Source organism: Pleurodeles waltl, chromosome 3_2, assembly GCF_031143425.1.
Source record: "Pleurodeles waltl isolate 20211129_DDA chromosome 3_2, aPleWal1.hap1.20221129, whole genome shotgun sequence".
In the NCBI taxonomy this organism is placed as follows: domain Eukaryota; kingdom Metazoa; phylum Chordata; class Amphibia; order Caudata; family Salamandridae; genus Pleurodeles; species Pleurodeles waltl.
This window is the reverse complement of record NC_090441.1, coordinates 116,756,218-116,770,094: the sequence shown is the minus strand read 5'-3', so window position 1 is coordinate 116,770,094 and position 13,877 is coordinate 116,756,218. Positions and strand designations below refer to the sequence as shown.

At 40.9% G+C, this 13,877-nt stretch overlaps 1 protein-coding gene across 1 annotated transcript in view; it reads left to right on the top strand.

The window, feature by feature from the left end:
- Positions 1-13,877, top strand: part of LOC138286550 (S-adenosyl-L-methionine-dependent tRNA 4-demethylwyosine synthase TYW1-like) — a 490,050-nt gene that overhangs the window by 41,350 nt on the left and 434,823 nt on the right. The window contains exon 3 of the mRNA XM_069226929.1: positions 13,703-13,843. Within this exon, the coding sequence (XP_069083030.1) occupies positions 13,703-13,843 (141 nt within the window). The remainder of the gene's footprint in view (positions 1-13,702; positions 13,844-13,877) is intronic.

Genomic DNA, 13,877 nt, shown 5'->3' with positions numbered 1-13,877 from the left:
CCGTAACTTAGACTTTGCTTATGATCTCCCTGCGTTGCAACAGCAGTTATCGGGCTCAAAGCAATACAAATGCCTTTAAGAGTGTGGGTGAGTGTTGTTTTATTAGGAAGTTTTACCGGTGAATAAAGTTTTTAGTCCTGAAAGCACTCAGACTTGAAGCTGAAAGGTGAAACTTTTCCATGAAAAGCCAACAGTGAAGAAGCTTTGGAAGTGGTTTACGGTGGTGAAAAGCCGGCACATTGGTGGTCTAATGTGACTGTCCCTGGTTTGAATTGACTGTATGACTGTGGTTTTAAACGGTGGGTTAAACTATGATAAACTGCTGGTGGAAGAATGGCTGAAATCTGCAGGCAGTTCAAAGACTCTGGGCTCAAGGCCTGATCTGATGCAAGTATTTCTTGCGCCTGCAGCTCAATACTAGTTTGGACGACCTACGTTGTCTTGAACGCCAGCTCTGCATGGATAGCTATAGCAGCTTTTTGATTACAAATTCAAGATTATATTTACAAAATCTACAATGTATAGCTTTAGTTTCCTCATGGACCATTAAGCAAACCTAGTTTTTTGTGGACAAAAATCTAAAAGTTCTTGTAAATGGGGATTGCTAAATGGCATGAGGATAAGACTCCACCCATTTAGAATTTGGCCCTGATCATAGTTGCTTGTATTTTGGAGGTGTAACGCACTGCCTAAGAATTTTGGGGAAAGGTGGAATTTGTATTGGTAGAAGCAGGGGTTTTCCATATTTTTGCTTTGTAACATTCTGAGAAAGTGCAAACATTTTAGGACTTTTCTCCGGGCTGAAGATAAGATAGATGGGCAGATGGGGATATTCCTAGCTTTTGTGCAGGGAAAATCCAAGATTTTATCAAAGTCCATGCGGTGAGTATTTATCCAAATCACAGGATTACTGATCCCCTCAGTGATAAGAGAAGAATTAAAATTAAGCAATACACTCTGATGTCTCTGCACAGCTGTCAGAGGCAGCAGCGAAAATCGCAAAAGCCTTCCCACAAAAGAAGCTAAGAAGAAACAAGCCACTAGACTTGGATTCCATACAAAGGAAGGATTCATCAGGAAATTAAACCTACCTGCTTTTCTGCAATATTGGCAGAGTGCTGAGATGCCCATGATTTCTATCAAACCACTGCAAAAAAAAAAAAAGAAAAATCTCCCAGTGGCTTTCGTTTACTTTTTCTTTCCTTTAAAATGATGCCTTCCTATACAAGGAAGCACGTAAAGAAAGCATTTCTCATACTGGGAGATCTTTCTTTCTTTTTTTTTTTTTAGTATCCGAACATTCTTCTTGTTGTGTGCCATCAGATTTACCCTCTGGCTGCCTCAGGATGAACACCAATCAGCATAGCAGAGATTGTCACTGGGCTGTCTAGAGAGGAGTGGCCAGTTATGCCCTACCTCACAAGCTCCACCTCCATTTTGTGTCAAATACTTGGCAGAAGGAAGGAGAGGGCGAGAACGTCGGGCATGTGATTTTTTTGTTTTTAAAATTTAATCTGTGCAGCAACGTCCAGTCTTGTTCTTCTGTAAAATATGGCTTCAAATATGCCTGATTGTACTTGTGCCTTGGGATGTGAAAATATTCTTGTTTAGCTCAAGTAATAAACAAAATGTGGGTAGTGTATAAGCCTTTACAGGTTATGTGATGAGCCCATACCGCTGCAGGTTACAAAGTCCTGGAATTTATCATCTTCTGAGTGATGGTGTTTGCTGCCAGATACTAGGACAAGGTCTTAAGCAGTGATTCAGTTGTATGCAAGATGTTTTGTGGAGCTCAGTTTACTGCAGGCTTGACAAGCTAACAATAGCCCTGAATGTAAGCCTGAAAAAATGAAAGCTTTGTCTTAGAAGTTTAATTAGAAGAAAAAACAGTAGTGTTAACAGTTTGGGCAACGTGACATCAGTGTCACATTCTAAGCAAAAGCATCATTATGTAACCACAGAGCACATAGGTGAATAAAATTTCCAGGGTATATACCAGAACACATACAGCACTGGCAGTGGGAGAGCGGTTTGTCAGAGGTGGCTCTGACAGACTCTCAGATAAGAGACATACATCTTCATAGTCCAGTTACACTGCAGTGTTTGGATCTTGTGTCTTACGAGTAATCTTTATAAACTTGTGCAAGAGAGAACTGGGAGGTGACCGTTGGCAGGAGATTGCTAGAGAGACCACAGGGTCAGACTGTCTGTGTGTGCCAGGGAAGGCCGGGGCAGGGGCAGTGTATGAGTAATGAGGGCAACCTCACAATGCCTCTTACATCCTGCTGGACAGGGCTATGGCCACGGTAGGAAGTGTTGCTCTTGCACACTCAAACTGCAGCCTCATATAATATGGCAGGCTTTCTGAAGCACAGGGGAGCTGAGAAGCCCATATGATCCCAAAGTGGTACAAAGACTGGGAATAACCAGACCTGCTCTCCATTATTGCTCTTAAACACTTCACACCCAGTGGCAAAATTATAACCACAAAAGTCGGGCTGCTCCAATGCCAAGCGCCATGCCTGCTGCACTCCCTCTCCTTGTGCAGTGAAGTTGCTTCTTTCTCCAGGTTTATCCCTGTTCTGTACTTAACAGCACATAGCTGCTTGCAGGTCTAGTGGGCATGCATTGTGGTGGATGAGAGACATACTCCTTGCCGATGTGGAGTCAGCAGTAAACTTGCAAAATACCATCGCCGGTCTTGCATCCTAAACACTGACTATCCAGTGGGCTGAGCCAAAGGTGAATGAAACTGGCACAAAGCCCAAATGTGATTGACCCTCTTGTAAAGCAATGGCGAGTGGGGCTGAGCCTATCCTTTCTTTCTATATGTGTTATCCGATATCCAAACGAGCATGCAGACAGTAGCCAGCAGTACCAAACCAGCATCCAATCCAGAGTGCCACTTCAGAAGGTGGCCAGTCTAGAGAAAACCACACAAATGCTGTCCTGTCTCAGTGACGTCATACAGAAAGGTGTTTAGACCAGAGAACATCCTACCTGAAGAGTTGGTGCAGGATCCATAGGAACCAAACCAAGCAAACTGAGACGAAAGAGCCAAATGAATGAACTTGAGAAGCCTGCAAGAGAAAGTGTTACGGGGTTAGGGGGACCTAGCAGAAAAGGTTTGTCAACAGCCACAAAGCAAGAGGGAAAACTCAAAGCTGACTTACTAGGCAACCAAGTGATGCTTTAGAAGTTCACGATGCATAAAGAAAAAAGGTCAGAGAGACGCACCATAAACAAAACATGTGTAAATGTGTCCAAGAAAAAATAATAATGGAGGATAAAACCCATGGTGAGTCACATGGAGACAGTTGCAAGAGAGAGAGATGGCATGACTATTGTGGAAAAATGTGGTTAGGCACCAGATAAAAACACACGTTGGGATGGCCTGGCCGTTTGGTAGGATGACCTTGTAAATTAGACCAACAGATGGATGCTATCTGGCTGGAAAGTACTAAGAAAAGTCTGAGTCATAATAGTTTAGCCTACTCCTGGAGAGGAATACAACCTGCCATTGGGCAGTCATTACAGAGAGTGCCTTAAAACATCCACAAGTCCCTCAGACTTTGAAAGGCCTCCAGATGCACCTGAGCTATCTGTGAACCTGAAGGCTGTCAAGAGATTCGTACTGCAGAGGAAAAAAAGGTTCTACTATTTGCAAGGCCCTTGAAGGAACATAGGAAAGAATTGGCTCCAGCAACAAGGGGGAGATCCTTGAAGTGCTATGAACCTGAACATGAATGGCCCTGATCACGTTGTAATACACAGCCAGTCATTGCAGGCACCCAAACTGAGTGCTCTGAAATGGGCAGTCAAAAAATAGTTGATTTATTGCAGATCTACTCAGCGAATTAAGGTGAGTTACTCGAAGCAAAGACTAGTGCGTGCCATTCTGTGAGGGAATGGGACTCAGCTAAGGGAGCAAGCATGCCTTGGCCCGACGGGCATCTGATTGCCTTGAGAGATCTAGCAACTAAGCGTACTAGGCACAAATGAGAATCTTGGAATGAGTTAGCATGTCAATTGTGTTGGATGCAGTGGCTGATATAGCCATGCATAAACCAGCAAGAATTTGAATGAAATGAAAGCCCTTCCCTACAGAGCTGAAGGTTGAGAAAAGGAAGGATTGAATAGACTGGAGGAGTTGACATTGCAGAGTTGACTGAAAGATGTGGGAGCCAGACATTAGCCTCCAAGGGAAAGTCTTGAGCATTCTTGAAACAGGGTGGCAAAGTTGAGTGGCCTAATGGCACCATGGGGTATGCAATACCTTCTGTTAGCCTTGACTTAAACCAAAGACCCTTGTCCCCAATCAGCCATTGTACCAATAATGTCAGGAAGAGTGAAAAGGCAAGTGGTGCCTAGAACAAGAGTGAAAAACTATGAAAAGGAAGGTGATGGTCAGAGCGTGGACAAACCGGCTTCAAGAACGCCCCTTTTCCTAAACTCCAACATGAACCTGGAGAGACTAAGGGCCAGATGTAGCAAAGGTTTTTACCCATTCTGTGTCTATGGGAATAAGTGTTCGTACATATGGCCCTAAGCTCACTGAACAGTCTGGACAAGAAAGGCCGAAATCTAAACGCAAATCTATTCATCTAGGATTTTAATGAGTAGAAAAAGCCAGAGGCTATAAATCGGAAGGACCCAAACATAAATTTTGGGACAGTCAAACCCTGCTAGAGGGGAGAAAAAGTTTTCTAGAAAACTAGGTCCTGCAAAAAAACCACAGATTAGCCTTTGGCCCAAGAAATTAAGATAAAGAAGCTCTCTGGATTTGGACGAGGTGGCTAAAGACAGGCAAGACCCGGCCCTGATCAGTTTGTAATACACAATCAGCCATAGTAGGCACACAACCTGAGTGCTTTTGATTGGGCAGTAAGAAAATAGTTGATTTAATGCAGATCTACTCAGGGAATTAAGGTGAGTTACTCCAAGCAAAGAGTATTGCGTGCCGTTCTGTGATGGGATGGGACTCGGCCAAGGGAGCTAGCATGCTTTGGCCCGACAGGCATCTGATTGCCGTGGAGATCTAGGATCTAAGAAGCGTACTAGGCACAAATGAGAATCTTGGAATGAGTCAGCATGTCAATTGTGTTTTTTTGGGAAAAATGGCATGTCACCATGGCAACGTATTGTCACCATCACTCTAAGGCTGAGGTTCAGTAGAGGGGTTACCTTGTTAAAATCATCCTCTCTGCTCTAGATCTCAGGGGGTTAGGGTAGCTCTGGCATTGTTCAAGATGCCATGCCAGGGGTGGAGTCTCACTAGAAAGGCTTTATCATGTTTCCTGATAAAGGCCTCGGGTAGAGGTGGGAGCTTTGGCATTTGAGATGCCTTGCTGGTCCTTTTAGAAGAACTTTACCAGTGGCTGACATCCCATAGACCCTGGGAGAATGGACCTTGTGGACGTTTTCAACTCAAAGCCTTGGATCCATTTGAGGGAATAATAGTACTGCAGTTTTGCTTCAGTGCAATTCTGGCATACACAATTTGCCTCAACTCAAGAATCCTAAATTCAGTTTGATTGAAATATATATTATATATTTGTTTTTATAGCATTATCAACTCTTTCATGGCTGTCCTGTCTGTCTTTGGTAAAACAAACACACAGCACCAAGTGGATCAATTGGATACAAGTAGGAGTCTCCAAAAATCTGTCTTTTGCCTTGAGGGGAATGGTTAGAGCAGGAAAGAAATGCATCCTATTGACACCCCGGTATGATGTTAGAAGCCAGGTCAACCGTAGACCTCCCCAAAGTGGGGAAAAGAAGGGTGGACTGTGCAGGGGAGACAAATAATGAATCAATTTGTGAGAAAGGCTTTGTCGGGCAAGGTTTGTCACTTCGTTTTTTTATGAACTGCTTTGCAAAACCGGTTTCATCAGGCAGTGTAGGTATTTCACAATGTGCTCCAATTTCACTTTTTCTATTGCTTCTGAAAACCATCACCACTGAATATCTTTGCTTATTTTAACAGGACATATTGAAGCCTGTCTGAACAAACCGGCACAATAACCTCTCTGCCTGATTCCACAGTTAAAAAAAACAATGTATGGATAGTCAAGCACCAGTAACCTTTTATTACTCCCTCATTAGAGTCCAGTCCTGCTTCTACTGTTGGTAGTTGAAAGTGGAGGATTTCATTGCTGTTTGTTGAAAAGCCCAACACCATTGCTGGCAAATTCTATGAACTTATTACTGTGACCTCATTATTCACATAACGTAAATTCGTTGACTTAGACAGTTTGATGTCGGAGATTCTTCTGTCAGTAATTAAGGAAACCCAGATACGTTAAGCCACTGTTAACGTGCCTGAACTTGATAAGTAAAACTTACAAGGGGACACGAATAGGTCAATGAACCCTTTGACTCGCAATTCAGATGTTCTTACCAGAACTCCAGTACATAATCAATAATCAACACACAAAGGTCAGTCATTAGCAATCAATGGAGTCAGTATTTGTCACGCACCATGACATTTTAGTCATGAATAACCACACCTTTAGTGAGAGTTAGAAAGTTTATTTCCCTATATTAACAGTGCTAAGGTCATGTAGATTAATCTCAAAATCAAACGAAACACATACAGAAACAACACTGGTTGTCCAAAGAGGCGGAAGAAACGTAATCTAATCAAAGCTTGAGCTACTACACATTCTAAAGTTATGGTGCAAATCAATAACAAAGTCAACTGCGTCAATGTAATTACACACATTAAGTTTGGCAGAGAAATTCATCAAGCATTAATCCCGGTTATCATGATTTCATTAGTGAGGATCCTTAACTAACCTCAGATTAGCATCAGCATGTTGGGCTTCATGCAAAAAGATTTAGTAACACAAATTTGAAAAAACATCTAACTAAGGCTCTAGCAAAACAATGCAGTTGGTACCTAGAAAGAAAAAGCCAATGCATAACAATCAACAGTCTGGGTCATAAGAACTATCCTCAGTGTGGATCAGAAAGCAGAGTCGGTTTTTGTTGAACATCAGTCGATCAGCAAGACTGTAGGATTCAGCATCACAGTTCAGAAAGCGCAAAGTCTCTAAGCATTAAAGTTAAGCACGCCTCTTGTCAAGATGCACAATGAACAAGAATGAGCTGTCTTCTCTCAGTGTGATCCTGTTAAGTCAAAACTACTAAAACTACTTTCCAAATCCCTATTTGTCAGTCAATAGCATGGTCACACTTTAGTTTTATTGGACAAAGCCCCAAATCTGTGAATTCCACAATTACTCCGTTCACATGTCGTTGATTGGTTCGTCTTGCAATGTCCTCCTCATCCGGCTTGTCAGGTAACCATATTGTTGCAGCTTCCACTCTAGTCAGTATCTCCATTGTTCTTCGCCTGAGAAAATCAGTCTCACACACATTGCACATAAAATGTTACGTTCAGCAGGAACATCATCTTCTAGCAGTCGGTTCTCATGAGAAAGCTTCCGTTATGAGCACATTTAAACAAGACAGTAGAAATCAGTTTAACTCCCTAGAACAGCCATTTAATTAAACGTTAAGAAATATAGCTTTTACATGATGCCTGGCAAGTAGGCCATGACACTCGCTAATGTTAAGGCCTACAATTAATAAAGCTAAAGCTTACTACCTAACCCTGAATATGACATATTACTACATTAATCTAACAAATGCTCAGTATTCCATATTATTAAATCATTGATTAGTAATTTTCATTAACATTGGTGGCCATTCTTCGTGATCACATTTTCAAATGCATGCATTATTTTTCTACGTTATTTTATTTTATACACAAACTCTTCAAAATGATTCAAGTACATAAACACTCATTTTTAATATAGCCTTAGAACCCGCCGTAGCGGGCTCTACCGGCTATTAAAGGCCCGCTCCCGAGTTAAATGCCCGAGCCGAAGGCGAGGGCATTTAACAAGGGAAAGGGCATTTAATAGCCGGTAGAGCCCGCTACGGCGGGTTCTAAGGCTATTAGAACATTCTGCCACACAGGGCAGAATGTTCTCTTAAAAAAAACAAATTGCTCACGGAGCACGAGGGGATTAGAATCCCCTCGGGCTCCGTGAGGCTTTGTTCACAGCTGCTGCTGTGAACAAAGCCCATTGGAATGTTGGCGCTGCGGGCTTTTACCGGCCAGTAAAAGCCTGCAGCACTCCATTGTTTTCAATGGAGCTGCCGACTTCCAATGTTCTAATTTTTATTAAAACACCTGCACTAGCACCCCCATTGTAGGTTCATAAATGTTAATTGGCTCTGCAGATGTGTGATATAATAGAGCCATTGCTACCAGGCTGCTAAGATAACTACAGCAGTGTGCAACTACGGTAACAGGACATGTCATAAAGCTGAAGACATGGGTCATAGAGCTTCCTCTAGGCAGCAAGCTGATTTGCTATAGGGCATGCTTATTGGCTCTGTCAATATATGATGTCACAGAAGCACTGCTGTAATTTATTCCAGGTAACCATAGCAATGGACAAGATCACCAGCAGTGCTAGTCAGAAAGGCACAACGATAGGACAAGCAAAGCAGAAAAGAAAATGACACTCGCTACATGAAGAAATTGGGCTGAAATCAGGTCGGGCAATATGGGAAATGCGATGGAAGCATGCCAACAATGCAGATGAAAGTGAAACCAGCACTGGCAACGCCAAAAGGTCGAACTTAAATGTGCTGCACTCTGACAGGCACAACAATCCCTCTTCACTCACATGGGATTTGTCATTTACCTCTGCTGTCCTGTGAGTAGGAGCAAGCACAGAGAAAGTGTAGGCCTTTTTCTTGTGTGATGGAACGTTGGCACTAGCAAGAGCATATGGGAAGAGAAAGGAAGCAAGTGAGAGGTAGGATTGAAGCCAAGATCTGAGCTACGGATGACAGGTGCCAGCAAGTGTCTTGTGGATCATGCAAGGTTTCTTAAATAAAATCACTTTATTCACTAGTAACCTGTAAAGTACGTTCAGCTGGGATTTAAGAGAAATTCATAGAGGTAAATTTAAGAAATGTTGTGACAGCTTTATTTTACACAATCTCGGGGCAGCAGGATATAATATTTAGTTAGACTGCATTTCTAGAACCTAAACTTGGTGCAATAGCTACCTTGACCACAACCTTCTCTCATTAACTAAGAAGCAAGGACAATTTTCTTCAAGCTCTTCAAAAGTAAGTAACCTGTATTAGCGAGGTAAGGTTAATGTCAATAGTAACTCCAACATTTTTGGTCACAAACACACACAGGTTAGGATGGGCTGAGAGCCAGTGACTACTAAACGAAGATCCAGATTTAAGGATAGTCCGCTAGAACCAACACCTCTATTTTCTCTACCAACAACATCAAAAGGTTAATGCTTATCAGACGTGAATGAAGCAAGACATTCCCGAAGTTTAAGGGGAAAGTCAGAGTTGCTATAATTGTGTTGTATTGGGAATTGACAAGCAACGGCGTGGTTTAAAAAAAAAAAAAAAAAAAAATCAAAACCTAAAGCCAAAAGAATTAATTAAAGCCACTCAAGGGGTTAAATAAAGGTTAAAGAACTCCACAAAGTGCACAGTAATTTTTAAATTAATTACTATTTTGTTCGTTAAAAAGATATAGCCCTTTAATTCAAACACACTAAATATTAAAAATAAAGTTAAAAAGTACACAAGGACAACAATAGCTCTTACACCAACCTAACTAGAGGTCTTCATAAAAAGGTCTATCAAAAGGTTTATCAAGAAGTTCACAACTGGAAGTTCTTTGTATCATAGTTGTCACAGAGCTCTCTATGTAAGTCCCTTTCCTCTTGCATTTGATTCAGATTTTCCAATGGAAAACATGACTCTTAGGGTATTGAGGCTGAACAGTCCAAGACTGACTCAGGGAGGTGTTGTGGGCTAGAAACTCAGAACTGAGCAGCATAAAAGCACTTCAGAGTAAAGCAATGTCCACGCAATGATTTTCCCTTCAAAGTGAAAGCCCTTGTATGTGTTTGGTACCAGGTGGCACCGTGTGCACTAACAGGCTCTACCTGTTAAAAACAGCAGTGCCCCTATACTCAAGATCAGCAAGGTTAGTCCAACAGGCTTTGTCAAATCATTCAGAGGTCTTGTGCCTTTGTCACATTTAAAATCGAATAGATTAAGCCTATTAGCTTTAACATGAAGATAAAAATGACCACATGCTCTCTGCTTAGAGAGACACATAAAGTGTTATAAGCAGATGCAAAGAAAACCATTACATTAACCTGAAGTTTCCTTGTGTACACAACAAACATTTACTGTGGCCAGATCGAAAAAGGACATATGTACTAATCCCCTTTCCTGTTGTCTCAAACTGGAAACCAAGTGCCCCTTTAATCACGACTCCAAGGCGAATTATGCAAAACAGGGCTGACTCTGGGAGGTGCAGTGTGCTAGAACCTTGGAGGACAGCACAACATTGTCACTCAGTTTATACCCTGCCTGTGCTTTTTCTTTAAAAAGGGAAAATATTTTAATGCACCAATAACTAAATAGTATGATCAAAATTACATATTTGTGAGATTTGAGGAGGGGTTACAAATTTGAACCCCTTGTACAGGGGTCTGGGGTATTAGCCAGACTATAAATCACCTTCCCTATGGAAATCTCCCAAGGGGCAACTATCCCTGTAAATGTGGTCTCCTTCCATCGTCTGTGAGGTCCTGTGTGACAATCCGCACAGATCAGGATTTAATCATAAAAATGGGCCTATTTGATAACATGAAACATTTCACTTTCAATAACGTCATAACTATAGGCTTTGTCAGGTTACTCAGTATGAAATGAGAGGTATACTTACTACCTTTGTCAACATATTTAGTAGTCAATAAAGCAGTCTTATTAGCTTTAAGTGGAACGTTACCATGCCGTCTGTTAGAGAGACCCATCGAACCATTAAGGCAGGCCTACTGTATGCATTGAAATTAACAATATCTCTCTTCTGGAGATGCTAAGCATTTACTGTGGCCAGACCTACAATGGAATATATTTACTAAACCGCTTCCTGTTGCATTTGTCAAAGTTGACAGTATACAAATTTGTCAAATATTTAAAAATATGAAGTCTTTTTCTATGGTCCTTGTCATGGCGTTAACATTGTAAAGCCCCTTCCTATTGCATTTTTATAGGGTTCACAATGTAAAACCCCTGCTTATGGTGTTTGGCAAGGGGCTCATAGTGTAAAAACCTTTCCTATTGTGTTTGTCACAATGTAAAGCCATTTCATGGGGTTTTTAGCAAGCAGTTCATTGTAATACCCCTTCCGATTAATATTTATTAGAGGATTCTTTATGTGAAACTCCTTGCTATCTCCCTACTGTATTTAACCTGGGAGTCTACATTAAGTATGTCTCTATCAGATATGAGCAAAGGAACAACTTCTTAGGTAGATTACAGACTACCAATCAAACAATCAAATGCTTGTAGAGAAGATCAACTTATGGGTGGAGCCACAGTCCCTACCCTAGTACTACTTCTTACAGATTTTCTCCTTGTGCAATCTTTGGAAATCAGTGTTAGAAAGTACTTATTTACAACCTTTAACACAGTGAAATAAGAATCTACCCATAAAGGTCTATTGGCTTTAACATATATAGTTTTCACAATAAATAATTCAGGCTGATCATTGGCCTTCCACCCTAGGTAACTCAGGCCTATCATATTGACCGTATTCTGTGCGACACAAACACTGTTTTTCAGTGAAAGCCCACCACTTCTGTCCAATCTGTTCTGGAGGAGGTTAATCATATGGGTGGGGTTGGGCACCTCTCAGTAGTGCTTCTTAAAGCACTTTTTCTATTGCTCACATCGGGACTGGCACCAGCTGTGCTATCATGCAAGGCATAAAATATTAGTTCAAGACGAAGAAAACAAACCGCTACGTGGAATACAGGAAAATATGTAAGGCTACAGGGTTAGGAATATCACGGGTCGCAAACAGAAAATAGAAAAATAAAGAATGTTCTTTACTATCCAGTACATTCATGCAGAGTACACATTTACCAAGTTCTTTGGAAGGAAAACCAATACGAGTTTGAGTCTTTAACTCTTTAAAAAGAAAGTCTGACTGATCATTAGAAATTCTCAAGGGGCTCCAACGATAATGTCTAGATGTCAGTAAGAAGGCAAGGATTTGAGCAAGGGTAATGTTCCCCAAAGATGTCAAGAAAAAAATAGCTTCTGTAGTATACAAAGAAGATTGATATATGCAACATTCACATGCACATGTTTTCTAGAAAGAAAGAAAAATAACAGATTCATCATTCTCTCAATTGAAAGCGTATGAAGTGCTAAACATTATAAATTGTGAAGTGACTGCTTTCCTAGTGGAATTTAGTTAATGACTTTGCAAAGGTTTAGTAAGGGGGGAAGGGCATGGAGAAGTACATGGAAAAAAATCCTCTAAAGGGAGATGAAAAACAGTTAAATGCCAGGCAAGGTTGTTTTCCGGAGAGTACTAAGCATTGAACTTCTCTGTTGCTACGAGCAGCAAAAAGAGGTGAATAGACGTAGCTGCCTCTCATAGCCAGACATTGACCTTGTAATGTGTTTAATGTTCATCTCTCTATTGCTCCTGGTATCGGTAATTAAGGAATTTTCAAATCCAGCCACATCATTGTCTTACATTGAGATCTAGTCATTCATGCCAACCTAAGATAGAGTGTGAGAAAATAAACTAGAATGTTTGTGCTGCGTAGTGATTAACCTTTCAGATTATGAAAATAAGATCAAGATTTCTGCCTACTTTCATCCAATCCATGGGAGCAAGAGCAATTCACTCTCACTCCTTCATTTCGTAAATGTGAGAGAAAATAGTGCAATTACTATGAAAGTGAATGAGGAGCAAATACATTAACTATTATAAGAGTGGTATGCCAGCACCTTCCCAGTCTTTAATTGTACATACTTCTGCCCTTGCTTTTTCAGTTGTGGTGCACTTAAAATGGGGAAAGATCAAAGATACCTTTGTACAGGTGAACATATGTCGGGCTCACGAGCTCGAACAAATCTGAATTACAGCAGTGTATTCTTAGAGGGAGCTGGGTAGATGTTATATTATATTTACGGGGAAGCCCTACCTGCTTGGTCGTTTTGTTTGCTTCTGTTTTCTCTTTATTTCAGAGATGTGTATGGTCTGTGAGCTGGATCTGTACATTTTACTGCTTTTTTTTTTTTCTTTTCCTTTTTGGGGTAATTTCACTTTATTTAAATGATAAACCTCTGAAGTGATTGTGTGATGTGAGTTAAGAGCCCACAATAAAGGTAGGTGTAGCAGTATAGCATTGGAACAGCCTCCCTCAGTTTAATGTACAAGCAACTACCAGTATCGTACTGAGATTGTTAAAAACAAGTCAATAAAAACACACTTCTTACTGAAATATACCATACCAAGAATTGCTTGCCCTTACGTTGAAACAAAATATTAAACACTACGAATTGTAAAGTGTAGTGTTTTTAAAAAATCATAGTCCTTTACAGTGCCTTGTAACTCTTTGGCTTTCTACAGCAACCTAATTCATTTTTTGTGCATTTTATAATGACCTCTCGGTTTCTGAAACCACTGTTAAGATAGTTTTGTTTGGTGTGCTATTTCCATGTGTAAAAGTATAGCATGTTTTTAACAACTTGCTGTTTCGTAATCATGCTCTTGATTTCAGGATGTTTGAATGTCACAAGAAAACGTTTTTACAGTGTATCAATGTTTTAGGGTGAACAATCTAAGGAGAATGGCCATACGCTCATCGTCACACAAGACGGACGAGGCACCGGTTTACATCATAGAGAGGAAAAAGAAGTCCATGTTGCTGGTGTTAAGATTTTCTTTGGTTCCCAGACCGGCACAGCTAAGGTAAAATGTGAAAGGAGCTCTCTTATTTGAAAAA